We start from the raw sequence: 15,667 nt of genomic DNA on the forward strand, positions 1-15,667 counted from the left end.
TTTCTCTATCATCCCCCCCTGCTCTCTCCCTCCCTTTCTCTCTTTCTCTCTAAAATCAATCAATTAAAAAATACTTTTAAATAACCAGCTTAAATTAGTCAGTATCCCAAAAGCATATTTTGGGTGACAAACTGCTCCCCTTCAATATGAAACAGTAGAACTCAAGGTAAGATATCTAGTGAAATCAAGAATGCGTTTTATTTTTATAAAGGAAACTCCACACTAAAATATATCAGCCTTAGCCAGTAGTGGGATTCAGCTGGTTTGCACCGGTTCGACAGAACCGATATCTAATTTTTTGCTGAGTTCGGAGAACCAGTTGTTAAAATGGCACTTGTAATCAGGGTTTTCTCCACGGTGGGCACCTGGGCAGCCACCCAATGTGAAAATCACAAATTTACATTCCTCACTCTTTTTTAACATTCATCTGTGCAACAGTGTATTCTAAGTACCTGTAGTAATGTTCATCCTATCCATAAGTGAAAAAAATTGCAAGTGAGGATGCCAATCAAGAAGCAATATGGCCTGACCAGGCGGTGGCGCAGTGGATAGAGCGTCGGACTGGGATGCGGAAGTACCCAGGTTCGAGACCCCAGAGGTCGCACGCGGGCTCATCTGGCTTGAGCAAAGAGCTCGCCAGCTTGGACCCAAGGTCGCTGGCTCCAGCAGGGGGTTACTCGGTCTGCTGAAGGCCTGTGGTCAAGGCACGTGTGAGAAAGCAATCAATGAACAACTAAGAAGTCGCAAGGCGCAACGAGAAACTGATGATTGATGCTTCTCATCTCTCTCTGTTCCTGTCTGTCTGTCCCTGTCTATCTCTGCCTCTAAAAAAAAAAAAAAAAAAAAAAAAAAAAGAAGCAATATGGAAATATCTTAACAGTTTTACTGTTTTTTGTCAGGTATTATTTAATATTTTTTCTTATTATTTTAAAACTTATAATCTAGTTTTGTGTACCTCTTTTACTGTTATTTAAGTATCAAATGCATGAAATAATGAACTACCTTTTGGTATATCATTTTTATATACTTAAAATGGTCATTAGGGCAGAGAACTGGTTGGTAATTTATTTGAATGCCACTACTGACCTTAGCTCTCAGAAACAGAGATTGTGTCCATAAAACAAAAATGATTAAGTATACAAGAAGAAACTAGGAAAATTTTACAGCTGTGAAAACCTTGAATATACCACTCTGACTTTGATCAACAATATTAAAAATAGTCTAGAAGCCCTGGCCGGTTGGCTCAGCGGTAGAGCGTCGGCCTAGCGTGTGGAGGACCCGGGTTCGATTCCCGGCCAGGGCACACAGGAGAGGCGCCCATTTGCTTCTCCACCCCTCCGCCGCGCTTTCCTCTCTGTCTCTCTCCTCCCCTCCCGCAGCCAAGGCTCCATTGGAGCGAGGATGGCCCGGGCGCTGGGGATGGCTCTGTGGCCTCTGCCTCAGGCGCTAGAGTGGCTCTGGTCGCAACATGGCGACGCCCAGGATGGGCAGAGCATCGCCCCCTGGTGGGCAGAGCGTCGCCCCATGGTGGGCATGCCGGGTGGATCCCGGTCGGGCGCATGCGGGAGTCTGTCTGACTGTCTCTCCCTGTTTCCAGCTTCAGAAAAATGAAAAAAAATAGTCTAGAAACCAACATAACACAATAAGCTGGGGGATTCAGTAGATATATCTATCAAAACTTATATCCTGCCTGACCAGGTGGTGGCGCAGTGGATAGAGCGTCGGACTGGGATGCTGAGGACCCAGGTTCGAGACCCCGAGGTCGCCAACTTGAGCGCGGGCTCATCTGGTTTGAGCAAAGCTCACCAACTTGGACCCAAGGTCGCTGGCTCGAGCAAGGGGTTACTCGGTCTGCTGAAGGCCGTGGTCAAGGCACATATGAGAAAGCAATCAATGAACAACTAAGATGTTGCAATGCGCAGTGAAAAACTACTAATTGATGCTTCTCATCTCTCCGTTCCTGTCTGTCTGTCCCTGTCTATTCCTCTCTCTGACTCTCTCTCTGTCTCTGTAAAAAAAAAATCCAATAATTGTGGAAGAAGTTTCAAAAATATTTCCATAAGAACAAGCCAGACCCACTCTTTTCTGTGTGAGTTCTTTAAAACTGTTAAGGAACATACTTAGCCACATTTATAAAAATTAAAGAAAAAGCATCTTTTTTTTAAATTATTTTTTTTATTTTTTTTTTTACAGAGACAGAGAGAGAGTCAGAGTGAGGGATAGACAGGGACAGACAGACAGGAACGGAGAGATGAGAAGCATCAATCATTAGTTTTTTCGTTGCACATTGCAACACCTTAGTTGTTCATTGATTGCTTTCTCATATGTGCCTTGACCGCGGGCCTTCAGCAGACCGAGTAACCCCTTGCTGGAGCCAGCGACCTTGGGTCCAACCTGGTGAATTTTTGCTCAAACCAGATGAGCCCACGCTCAAGCTGGCGACCTCAAGGTCTCGAACCTGGGTCTTGAGCATCCCAGTCTGATGTTCTTTTTTTTTTTTTTTTTTTTTTCTTTTTTCATTTTTCATTTTTCATTTTTCTAAAGCTGGAAACAGGGAGAGACAGTCAGACAGACTCCCGCATGCGCCCGACCGGGATCCACCCGGCACGCCCACCAGGGGCGGTGCTCTGCCCCCCAGGGGGCGATGCTCTGCCCATCCTGGGCGTCGCCATATTGCGACCAGAGCCACTCTAGCGCCTGAGGCAGAGGCCACAGAGCCATCCCCAGCGCCCGGGCCATCTTTGCTCCAATGGAGCCTTGGCTGCGGGAGGGGAAGAGAGAGACAGAGAGGAAAGCGCGGCGGAGGGGTGGAGAAGCAAATGGGCGCTTCTCCTATGTGCCCTGGCCGGGAATCGAACCCAGGTCCTCCGCACGCTAGGCCGACGCTCTACCGCTGAGCCAACCGGCCAGGGCCTCCAGTCTGATGTTCTATCCACTGCGCCACTGGCTGGTCAGGCAGAAAAAGCATCTTTTAAGGACAGATGGCTCTTTTTTTTTTTAAACAGGGACAGAGAGAGGGATAGATAGGGACAGACAGACAGGAAGGGAAAGAGATGAGAAGCATCAATCATCAGTTTTTTGTTGAGACACTTTAGGTGTTCATTGATTGCTTTCTCATATGTGCCTTGACCGCGGGCCTTCAGAAGACCGAGTAACCCCTTGCTCGAGCCAGTGACCTTGGGTCCAAGCTGGCGAGTTGTTTTTTTTTTTTTTGCTCAAGCCAGATGAGCCCGCGCTCAAAATGATGACCTCAGGATCTCGAACCTGGGTCCTCCGCATCCCAGTCCAACGCTCTATCCACTGGGCCACCGCCTGGGCAGGCAAGATGGCTTTTGTACAATATAAACTATGCCAGGGCGCGGGGAACTCATTCTTAGTCACTCTGCAAAGCCAAGAATAAAAATTAAAACTATAGACCAGCCTCACTTGTGAATATAACTGTTGGAACCCTGAGTAAATCACTGCCATATCATATCCAGCAGTTGTTAAAGGAATAATAATATATATATGACCAAATAGGGTTGCTTCCAGAAATGCAGGGATATTTTAATCTGTAGGTATAGTAAAGAAGGCTTGGATAATTGCAGAGACATACTTAGATGGAGAGATTGAAAACGATAAACATAGGCCTGGCCAGGCAGTGGTGCAGTGGATAGAGCATCAGACTAGGATGCGGAGGACTCAGGTTCAAGACCCCGAGGTCACCAGCTTGAGTGCAAGCTCATCTGGTTTGAGCAAGGTTCACCTGCTTGAGCCCAAGGTCACTGGCCCGAGCAAGGGGTTATTCGGTCTGCTGTAGCTCCCCGGTCAAGGCACGTATGAGAAATCAATCAATGAACAACTAAGGAACCGCAATGAAGAATTGATGTTTCTCATCTCCCTTCTTGCCTGTCCCTATCTGTCCCTCTCTCTGACTCTCTCTGTCTCTCCCACAAGAAAAAAAAAAAACGAAAAGAAAAGGATAAACTTGGTAGTCTTCCACATTAACCTAATCAGTCTAATGCAGTTTCAAACAAAATCATAATTAGATTTTTCTTGGAATTTGACAGTAATTCTGAAGTTCATCTTGATTAAGTGGATGAGAATAGCCTTTTTTGTTTTAAAGAGTATTGAAGGGGCTTGGTAGTATCAGATTTCATATCAGGATTGAGCTGCAATAATTAAAAACTGTATGGTACTGATATGACAGTATTAGATTCTTTAAATCATTAAAAAGTTAAATATTTTAGCCCTGGCTGGGTTGCTCAGTGGATAGGGCATTCTCCAGGTGTGCCAAGGTAGCGAACTTGATCCCTAGTCAGGGCATATATAAGAAGCAATGAGCACACAACTAAATAGAGCAGCTAATTGGAACAATGAGTCGATGCTTCTGTCTCTCCCTTCCTCTCTCCCTCCTTTCCTCTCTCTCTCTCTCCTCCCCCCCCTCTCAAATCAGTGGAAAAATTAAAAAACAAACAAACAGAAGAGCTAGCATTTGTTTTCCCTGCCCTTGAATCCGGGCCCGCCCTGCAACTTGCTTAGATCAATGGAATGCAGTAGAAGTGAGTGACCTTATGTGACTTATGAATCTAAGCCTCAAAAGACCTTGCAACTTCCCTTGTCACCTTCTTAAAATGATGATGCGGCCATGAGAACAAGCCTGGGCTAGCCTCCACGAGGATAAAAGACATGTGCCATCTGAAGGCAATCATGTGAGTTATCCCAGGCACGAACAGCGGGAAAACCATTCAGCTAAGCTCAGGCAGAGTTGCTGGTGCACAGCAGTGTAAGCAAATGAAATAGTTATTTTAACACTTCTGACCTCCAGAAACCCACAATCAAAAATTAAAATGTGGCCTGACCTGTGGTGGCTCAGTGGATAAAGCGTCGACCTGGAAATGCTGAGGATCGCCGGTTCGAAACCCTGGGCTTGCCTGGTCAAGGCACATATGGGAGTTGATGCTTCCTGCTCCTCCCCCCCTTCTCTCTCTGTCTCTCTCCTCTCTCTCTCTCCCTCTCTCTCTCCTTTCTAAAATGAATAAATAAATAAATATTTAAAAAAAAAATTAAAATGTGAATGACAAAATGAGAGAACATTGCTAGCAACTATACAATTCTTAAAATCAACTTTTTAAAGTATGTATAGTGAAAACCAGCCTGAAGGCAACCCCTGTGTTTTGGTCGTTCGACCCCCGCCGGTGTCGCGACCCACAGGTTGAGAACCGCTGAGATAGAAGGTGACGGAAGACAATTTGACTTTGGGTGAGTGGTATGCAACATAATCAAATGTCAAAATAATCTGGAGATGTTTTCTCTGAACATATGTACCCTGATTTATCAATGTCACTGCATTAAAATTAATAAAAATAAGATAAAAAAATAAAGTATGTATAGTAATGAAAATGTTTTAAAACTGGATTGTGATAATGGTCATACAACTTTTCGAAATGTAAATTTCCCCCCAAAATCATTAAACTGGTACACTTAAAATAGGTGAATCTCATGGTAGATAAAGCTGTTAATATACATAAGTAAGCACTTTTCCAAAGTAGTAATAAAGGTGATTTTTAAAAAAGGGTTTTTTTTATTTTCTATTGATTTGAGAAAGAGAAAAGCATCAACTCAGTGTTCACTTAGTTGTATACTCATTGGTTGCTTCTCATATGTGCCCTGACTGGGGATCAAACCCGTAACCTCCACATGTCAGGACAGTGCTCCATCCACTGAGCCACCTGGCCAGGGCAAGAAAAGTGGTGTTATCTAACTTCTCTCTAATAATTAAAACAAGATATCATATTTGCCTATTAGATTGGTATAACAGCTTTGTTGGTTTGGTCATTTTATTACTATTATTGTTATTATTTTTTATTTTATTTTTTTATTTATTCATTTTAGAAAGGAGGGAGGGAGAGAGAGACAGAGACAGAGAGAGACAGAGAAAGGGGGGAGGAGCAGGAAGCATCAACTCCCATATGTGCCTTGACCAGACAAGTGCAGGGTTTTGAACCAGCAATCTCAGTGTTCCCAGGGCGACGCTTTATCCACTGCGCCACCAGAGGTCAGTCTGTTATTATTATTATTTGCATTTAAGATTAGAGTGTAAGGAAATGTCCGTGATATAGTAACTGAAAAAAATAATTTACAAATTGCACCATATTGCCAATTATGTTAACAATTTAACAGAAAAGTCTAGAAAAAAGACTATAAGAAAATATACCAGAATGTTATACCTAGCCAATAGGATTATAATTGACTTTATTTGCCCTGGTGGGGTAACTCAGTTGGTTAGAGCATCATCCCAGTATGCCAAAGTTGCAAGTTCAATCCTCAGTCAGGGCACATGCAAGAATCAACTAATGAATTCATAAATCAGTGGAATAACAAACTGATGTTTTCTCTCTTCCTCTCTAAAATCAGTCAATAAAAAATTTTTTAAACAATTGAATTTCTTTTTTCTATAATTTTTAGTTTTAAATTTTTTCTGGCCTGCCCTGCTTTCCCAGTCAAGGCACATATGAGAGTTGATGCTTCCTGCTCCTCCCCCACTTCTCTCTCTCTCTCTCTCTCTCTCTCTCTCTCTCTCTCTCTCTCTCTCCCTGTCTCTCCCCTCTCCCTTGTCTCTCTGAAATGACTGAATAAAATCTAAAAATTTTTTCTGGCTACCATCTATTCTTTTTATAACTTTAATTTTTAAAATAATAATTCAAATGATACAATTTTTTTTTTTTTGTATTTTTCTGAAGTAAGAAGCGGGAATGCAGAGAGACTCCCTCATGCGCCCGATCAGGATCCACCTGGCATGCCCACCAGGGGCGGTGCTTTGTTGCAACCGAAGCCATTCTAGCACCTGAGGCAGAGGCCATAGAGCCATCCTCAACACCCAGGCCAACTTTGCTCCAGTGGAGCCTTGGCTGCAGGAGGGAAAGAGAGAGATAGAAAGGAGAGGGGGAAGGGTGGAGTAGCAGATGGGCACTTCTCCTGTGTGCCCTGGCTGGGAATCGAACCTGGGACTTCCACACACCGGGCTGACTCTCTACCACTGAGCCAACCGGCTAGGGCCTCAAATGATATAAATATTTTTATATGAACATTTAAAAATTGTTTCTTTATTGATTGATTTTAGAGAGAGAGGAAGGGAGGGGAGGGAGAGACAGAGAAAGAGAGAAACACTGATCTGTCCCTGTAATGTGCCCTGACTAGGGATCAAACTGGCAACCTCTGTGCATTGGGACAGTGCTCAAACCAACCGAGCCATCTTGCCAGGGCTTATATGAACATTTTTTGAAATTTTATTTATTGATTTTGGAGAGAGGGGTAAGGAGAGAGAAACATGGATCTGTTGTTCCACTTATTTGTGCACTCATTGTTGATTCTTGTATGAAGGATTGAACCCACTACCTTAGCATATCAGGTCAATGCTGTAACCAATGGAGCTACCTAGCCAGGGCATATGACACGATACATATCGCCAAATTGCCCTCCAATAAAGTTGTACGTACCAGTTACATGCCTACTAGCAATGTTCACTTTTATTTTTTAATTCAGACAAACTTTGTTTTAGGCTGCTCTTTTTTGTTGTTTGTTTTTTTAATATGGGTTTTTGGGGGGGGGTTGTATTTTTCTGAAGTGTGAAGCAGGAAGGCAGAGAGACTCCTGCATGCACCCAACTGGGATCCACCCAGCATGCCCACTAGGGTCAATGCTCTGCCCATCTGGGGCGTTTCTCTGTTGCAACCTGAGCCGTTCTAGCACCTGAGGTGGAGGCCATGGAGCCATCCTCAGCGCCCTGGGGCCAACTTTCAATGGAGCCTTGGCTGTGGGAGAGGAAGAGAGAGATAGAGAGGAAGGAGAGGGGGAAGAGTGGAGAAGCAGGTGGGCGCTTCTGTGTGCCCTGTCTGGGAATCAAACCTGGGACTTCCACATGCTGAGCTGATGCTCTACCACTGAGCCAACCGCCCAGGGCTAGTCTGCTCATATTTCTAATCTTGTTATATCCCTTTTTATTATTTCTTTGGGGTTCCAGCACCTCCCAACTTAGTGTTCTCACTGAATTTCATTAGCAGCAATTTCATTAATAGCACAGAAGGATTAAAGCATTAACTAGGATAGACTGACACAAACCTATAAAAATGTGTGTGTTTATCTTTGCATACATTCTATTTAATCAAAGTTCCTCAAAAATCTCTCTTTGGTACTGAAGGGTCAGAATTGACCACTGATATTCTAACCTTGGTATTTATGATTTTATCTCGTGGGAATGGCACATTTGTGATGTAGCTGAATTCATGTCATAACAAGGCTTAAGAAGGTTCTGTGTAGGTTCGGATCAATTCACTGCCCTTTGCTTTCACTCTTCAACAACCAAGGAATTTACTTCACTTTGGATCCTTGATTACTTGATATACACATAGATTTCTTGTTTTGTAAAATATTTACCGAGTCCCTGGCCAGTTGGCTCAGTGGTAGAGCATCAGCCTGGCATGTGGATATCCTGGGTTTGATTCCCAGTCAGAGCACACAGGAGAAGTGACCATCTGCTTTTCCCCCCTCCCACTCATCTTCTCTCTCTTTCTCTTGCTCTCCCTCAGCTATGGCTTGATTGGTTCAAGCACATTGGCCAGGCACTAAGGATGGCCCTTGGAGCCTCCACCTCTGGGACTAAAAATAGCTCGGTTGCAGTGCATCGCTCCAGATGGGCAGAGCATCAATCACGGACGGGGGTTGCTGGGTGGATCCCGGTCAGGGCGCACGCATGCAGGACTCTGTCTATCTCCCCTCCTCTTGGAGAAAAAATAAAAAGTAAAATATTGCCTGATCTGTGGTGGCGCAGTGGATAAAGCGACGACCTGGAAATGCTGAGGTCGCTGGTTCAAAACCCTGGGCTTGCTTGGTCAAGGCCATATAGGAGTTGATGCTTCCAGCTCCTCCTCCCTTCTCTCTCTCTCTGTCTGTCTCTCTTTCCTCTCTGTCTCTCTCTCTCCTCTCTAAAAATGAATAAATAAAAAAAGAGATATAAAAAAAAGTTAAATATTTACCATAATGGATATATACTAAGTATTGTGAATGAATTACTTTTTTACTTTACTTGAATTCTATTTTAAATGCACTAGGGATATTAGCAATTACTCTTTGGTAAAATAAAGACTCATTCTCTTTTTTGTATGTTCTTTTACACAAAATGTCGCATATTAAACATGGTTAATAAGGCGCATACATAGTCTCACTTTCTATTATCTACTAATAGATGACTAATGCAAAATTTTGAATAATTTTTTTAAATCAATACTTAATTTTTTAGAAATAATTAGAGAGAGACTCAACCCTGACATAAATACTCATCGGACTCAGTTCCTGGACCTACTTCTGTTAGAGGATGACTTATAAATAATTCATGAAGCTGACATTACTCACTGTGTTGTGATCATTTTTTCTGGGAAAATCTTAGCAGCTGTTCTAATATAGATTGCCAGTTATCAGTAGTTGGGAATGCATGTCAACTTTTAATTATGCAGAGGCTGATTATTCAGACCACAAACTGTTCGTGCCCTGTCCTGCTCCTTCCTGCTGCCCACCTTTTAGCATTTTCACTGCTCATTAGCACGTCGCGACAGGAAGGGGAAGTGTTGGACAGGCTGGAGGAGGGGAAGCCAAAATCCCTTAAACACTGAGGAGCAGCTCTGATGAAAGATTTCAATACAATTTGTAGAATTGTTGACTAAAATTAAATCATTTGGATTCTCTGTGAATTTTATTTGTTCTATTCTTGTTCTCCATAGCAATAGATAATAGACTGGTCTGCAGAGACTACATTATTCCTATATTTCATGTTTTCCTTTTTAGAACATTTTCACATGATAGTTCATGATATTTTCTCTATTCATTACATTTGTACCTAAACTACTTTCTTTAGAGATTGGTGTTTTGAGATTTCTGGCATATACAGTGAGACCACCGTTTATCTGATGGTTTTTCAGTTTTCCAGAAAGCTGAACATTTCCCTTTAAATACCAGTATCTTTCATAATTCAAGCAATTTTGTTGGAAATAAGATTTTCTCATACGAAAGCCAAGGCCACTGAGCACAATTTAAGCCTTTCTGGATGCCCAGCTTATCTGTATATTGTGCCTGAGATATGGGTGGCTATTACACAAACCCAGTCAGGTGTGCTGTCAGTCTAGGAACGCCTGGTTAAGTGAAGTGCTGCAGTTATAGTATAATTTGAATGGTACAGTGTTTTTATTTGTCTTAAGGCTGTTAATTCTGTAAGTTTTCTGTCTCCTTCTCCAGTCTGTCACCTGTCTCTTTGGTCATTGTCAAAACCTGCCTCTTGGCCCTGGCCAGTTGGCTCAGTGGTAGAGCGTTGGCCTGGCGTGCGGAGGTCCTGGGTTCGATTCTGGCCAGGGCACACAGGAGAGGCACCCATCTGCTTCTCCACCCCTCCCCCTCTCCTTCCTCTCTGTTTCTCTCTTCCCCTCCTGCAGCCGAGGCTCCATTGGAGCAAAAGATGGCCCGGGCGCTGGGGATGGCTCTTTGGCCTCTGCCCCGGGCGCTGGGGATGGCTCTTTAGCCTCTGCCCCAGGCGCTAGAGTGGCTCTGGTCGTGACCGAGCGAAGCCCCGGATGGGCAGAGCATCGCCCCCTGGTGGGCGTGCCGGGTGTATCCCGGTCGGGCGCATGCGGTTGTCTGTCTGACTGCCTCCCCGTTTCCAGCTTCAGAAAAATACAAAAAAAAAAACCAAAAAAAAACAACCTGCCTCTTATTAATTCTCTGTTTCTGGACTGATATGGGCTGAGAAACTGAATAACTAAGCCAGTTATTCGGTTAGAACTGTGGCTAAACTAAGAGCAAGCAGGCCTGTTCGAGAGTACAGAGAACTCACATGTGACTATAAGCGCATGAGCTTTGGTGTGGAAATAAGCTCACTGCTTACAGGATTTTTTCTTCCTTCCTTCCTAATTTTCAGTCATGTAGTTAAACTGCTGGTTAATTGTGTTTCAAAGAAGACATTGTTTAAAAAAAAAAAGAAGAGGAAGATACAAAACTATCTTGTTCGGGACATGAAACTATCTTGAGCTGGCCCAGCACTTCTTTTCAGTGAGAGCTACTAACTGGTTCCCATGAGGTTGAAACAGAGGGCAGGAGGAGCATGGGAACTATTGATTTTTAAAAGTATATCATCAGCTTGTTTAGTTCCAGATAGTAATTAGGTTACTTGTTCTATTAACCTACCAAAGGCCAGTTAAATCAAAGCACGACGACTATAAAAATCCTTGGGAAATACTAAGTTCAACAGGTACTTTAGATTCTGTGTCCTCATGAACATTATGAAGGTGTCTAGCTAGAAAGCTACCTCCTGATGATTTCTTTTTTTATATTTGTTATGAATTCTAATCTTTGTGGGGGTTTTTTGTGTGTGTGTGGTATTGAGACACAATAGTTAGGTTCCCGGATCCCGGTGGACTTTTTCATATGTTCATTTGCTTTGCTTCCTGGGGACTAGAGTTTACTGTGAGTCATGTTCCATCTGATTTATATTGGATCTGGCTGTGGAGCAATGACTCAGATGGGTGTCAGGCCCATTGCCCAACTCATCTTCTGAGGAACGGATGGCGAGGCCAGGACTGATTCTGACACATTTTTTTAATCCTTTCTCCTCTTGGACTTGCAGGATCTAAAGAGAACATGGTTACCGACAGCAGGCAGGTACGCCTTGCCACAGGCATCTTCCCCGTTGTCAGCCTCCTGAACCATTCGTGCAGCCCCAACACCAGTGTGTCCTTCGTTAGCACTGTCGCCACCATTCGGGCATCACAGCCTATTGGGAAAGGGCAAGAGATTCTCCACTGTTATGGTGAGCCACCCCTCCTCACTACTGTCCACCTTGTCCAGCAGAAAAGGAATTAGAGTTAGCAAACCACTGGGCAGGTGAAGACATCTGCCCAGTGATTGTTTCCTGGAAGAAACAGTGCATTCTTGGGGGGGGGGGGGAAGTAGGGAGTCCTTCTTCCTGGACACTATTATGTCTAAATGACATGTACATCACTGCTTCATCCCCGTAAACTTCCTATTCTGAAAATGGGCCAGAAACAACTTTTTGGCTTTGCCTTCTTGTCCCTGCAGCTGGGATGCTTAATTCCATATCTAGTTCCATGAACGTTTGGGTAAAGAGCACCTGTCACATGATGAGTAACTGACCGGACCCTCTGCTAAGCCGAAGTTTTGTAAGTAGTGCCTTAAATATTGGCCAAGTGTGATCTCTCTGCAGGGCCTCACGAGAGCAGGATGAGTGTTGCTGAAAGGCAACAGAAGCTGAGGTCTCAGTATTTCTTTGACTGCAGCTGCCTGGCTTGTCAAACTGAAAAGCGCGTGAGGGCTGCAGGGCCCCGGTGGGAAGCCTTCTGTTGTAACAGCTGCAGAGAGCTCATGCAGGTGAATCTCTTCTTCCTCTCTCCTCAACTTCTCCTGGAGGTCAGTTATCCAGCCCGAAGGCCCTAAACCTTTATGAGGAAGCCATTGCAGTTTACAGGTGCTCAGAGCAGCGCTCTCTGTTCCCTTTCAGCCCACCTTCTCCATGCATTGATTACCTCTCTGCAGGAACCACAGTGAAGGTTGGATTTAGTCATCTTACAAGAGGAAGATTTGCAAGAGCAAATAACAGCAAATCCCAACTAACCTGGCTTAAGGGGGTGGGGTAGGGGACTGGGAATTTATTTGCTCAAGTAAATCACTAAAAGGTCCCAGGATAGCCTGACCTGTGGTGGCGCAGTGAATGGGGCATCAACCTGGAATGCTGAGGTCTTCAGATCTAAACCCCGGGCTTGCTATGAGTTGATGCTTCCTGCTCCTGCCCCCCTTTCTCTCTTTCTCTCTTCTCTCTAAAATCAATAAATAAAATCTTTAAAAAAAAATAATAATAAGGCCCTGGCCGGTTGGCTCAGCGGTAGAGCGTCGGCCTGGCATGCAGAAGTCCCGGGTTCGATTCCCGGCCAGGGCACACAGGAGAAGCGCCCATCTGCTTCTCCACCCCTCCCCCTCTCCTTCCTCTCTGTCTCTCTTCCCCTCCCGCAGCCGAGGCTCCATTGGAGCAAAGATGGCCCGGGCGCTGGGGATGGCTCTTTGGCCTCTGCCCCAGGCGCTAGAGTGGCTCTGGTCACAACAGAGCGACGCCCCGGAGGGGCAGAGCAGCGCCCCCTGGTGGGCAGAGTGTCGCCCCCTGGTGGGCGTGCCAGGTGGATCCCGGTCAGGCACATGCGGGAGTCTGTCTGTCTCTCCTGGTTTCTAGCTTCAGAAAAATAAATAAAATTTAAAAAATAATAATAATAATAAAATAAAATAAAAGGTCCCAGGATAGAGGCACTTCACATACGTTTTGATCCAGGGGCTTAGGTGTTGTTACCAAGACCCAATTTTTCTCTCTACCTCCCTCAGCTCCATTTTCTCTGTTAGCTCCATCCTCAGACATATTTCCCTCTTGTGGTGGCAAGATGACCAAAAACATGTGCTGGTCTAACAGCGGTCCAGGCAAAATTTTTTGAGTTTCATTGATTCGATTTCTGTGGCTGAAGGAAAATCAAAGTCAAATATTTTCCTCCAGCCATTTGAGCTAGAGGAAGGGGCCAGATCTGAGCCATGTGCACGCCCCCTTAGCTCCCAGGCATCAGCTATGGGAGGTGGGAGGAGGACCCTCAGAAGAAGCCAGGTTGCTGTTGCCAGACGAGGGCATAGATAATAGTACCTGTAAAACAGCCACTGTTCACCTCGGGGATTTTCTCCTCTGACAGAGGATCCAGTTGTGTTAGGGGAAACATGAGTGGAACATGGAGCTGGCTGTGTGGGAAAGCTAAAGTTGCAAACTCAAGGTCAAATGTAGGGAGGCCTTTCCTACCACCTTTTCCTATCGGTTTTCTTAATGGCTTGTCCATAACTGCTAGACCTGTGTCTGTCATTCAAAGCCCTGGCCTTAAAGAGAGATGAGAGAGGGGCTATCAAGATGAAAAGAAATTGCAGACTGTACAAGTTTATTTTGGGTTGTAAAAATTAAGTCTTCGGGGACATATGGAATTGGTTACTGTTTTTATTAGAATTGCTGCTGTCAAACCAAATCCAGTCAGGCTTTGGTCCTGGTATATTATTGCAGGAATCTCTTTCCCCCATAGGATCAGAAGCTATGGAGCGATCCTATAATATAAGCACATGCAGTCTTGCTAACCAACTCTGATATAGGAATAAAGGCAAAACTGACTTCCACAGGGAGATGATGTGCTGAGCTGTGGCAATGCATCGTGTGCAGAAGCAGTTAGCCGGGATCGCCTAGTCTCCCGGTTGCAGGACCTTCAGAAGCAGATTGCGATGGCCCAGAAGCTCCTCGGAAATGGTAAACTAGGTGAGACTGGGTCCCTGCTTCGGTCCGCCAGCCCCTTCCTTTTTATTCATTCTGAGATGCCTCGGACTCCAGGAGACCTAGTCATGATTGAAGACATGAATTTAATTATCCCCATGCCAGCCACAAGATGGCTGTGTAGGCCAGGGAGACCAAAGCCTAACCAGTTCAATTTGTGTGGTCTTTCAAAGGGGGGGCCAGATGATTTAAGCTGTAGTTCTCCTATGCATCAGATGACAATGTTTAAAGTATCCCGTGACAACTAAGCAGTGGTCAGCAAACTGCGGCTGGTGAGCCACATGCGGCTCTTTGGCCCCTTGAGTGTGGCTCTTACACAAAATACCACATGCGGGTGCTACCTCGATAAGGAATGTACCCACCTATATAGTTTTAAGTTTAAAAAATTTGGCTCTCAAAAGAAATTCCAATCGTTGTACTGTTGATATTTGGCTCTGTTGACTAATGAGTTTGCCGACCGCTGAAGGATTGTCTCTGACCTCCATGATCTTTGTGCGTATTCCAGAAGTTCAGTGTCATTTCTTTTCAGTCCAGGCCCTAGTGACCTAACTTCCTAGGAAGATTGTTCTGCCCCTAGCAGAGCCTCATCTGTCTTCTGGAGACCCAGGGAGCCAGCCAGTCCACGATGGATACAAGTACCCTGCTTTTTTCAGAGAGGGTTGTGGAGCTCCTGATTACCCTTGAAAACTCTGCCTTAGAGCTTGATGTCACGGGAATTAATTTACCCTACTTATGAAAGTTGACCTTGGGCTTCGATTTCTGAGTCAAGAGAAATAACAACCATAACTGGAATGTGTCATTCCATTTCAAACTGAACTTGGAAACCCAGTGTAAATATGGGGAGGTCTCACCCCACACCATTTTCTATTGAAAGAGAAAATGTGGGAGAACAAAGCTTTATTGGAACAAGCATTGTGCATTGGTCACAACCTAAAGAGACGAAGTAGGGTTTCCACATTTAGCCCGGCTAATATAGCATTTAAGAGCGGGGCTCCCGTTTCTAGGCTGGGTTTGTGTCTGTAATGAGGCCCCTTTCCTTTGAATTGATAGAGCGAGCCGTTCAGCTGCTGTTGGGGTGCCAGCGTGATGCTACGAGCTTCCTGTCGGCAGAACACCGAGTGGTAGGAGAAATCGAGGACAGTCTGGCCCAGGCCTATGCTGCTTTAGGTATGGCATGGCTCTTTATTCTCTGCTCCCAGGAACAATTTTGCCTTTTGTGTTCGGTCATGACCCTAGCTTCGTCCGGTTTGTTCTTAGTCTTTCAACTGAACGCTGCTCTCCCTTCCATTT

At 44.7% G+C, this 15,667-nt stretch overlaps 1 protein-coding gene across 4 annotated transcripts in view; it reads left to right on the forward strand.

The window, feature by feature from the left end:
• SMYD4 (SET and MYND domain containing 4) overlaps positions 1–15,667 on the forward strand; it is a 46,093-nt gene that overhangs the window by 25,850 nt on the left and 4,576 nt on the right. For all 4 annotated transcript variants that reach the window (XM_066263062.1, XM_066263060.1, XM_066263063.1 and 1 more), the window contains 4 exons: positions 11,648–11,830; positions 12,245–12,408; positions 14,230–14,362; positions 15,428–15,544. In XM_066263062.1, coding sequence (XP_066119159.1) covers positions 11,648–11,830; positions 12,245–12,408; positions 14,230–14,362; positions 15,428–15,544 — 597 coding nt within the window. The remainder of the gene's footprint in view (positions 1–11,647; positions 11,831–12,244; positions 12,409–14,229; positions 14,363–15,427; positions 15,545–15,667) is intronic.

The sequence above is a fragment of the Saccopteryx bilineata genome, chromosome 2 (assembly GCF_036850765.1).
Source record: "Saccopteryx bilineata isolate mSacBil1 chromosome 2, mSacBil1_pri_phased_curated, whole genome shotgun sequence".
Lineage (NCBI taxonomy): Eukaryota > Metazoa > Chordata > Mammalia > Chiroptera > Emballonuridae > Saccopteryx > Saccopteryx bilineata.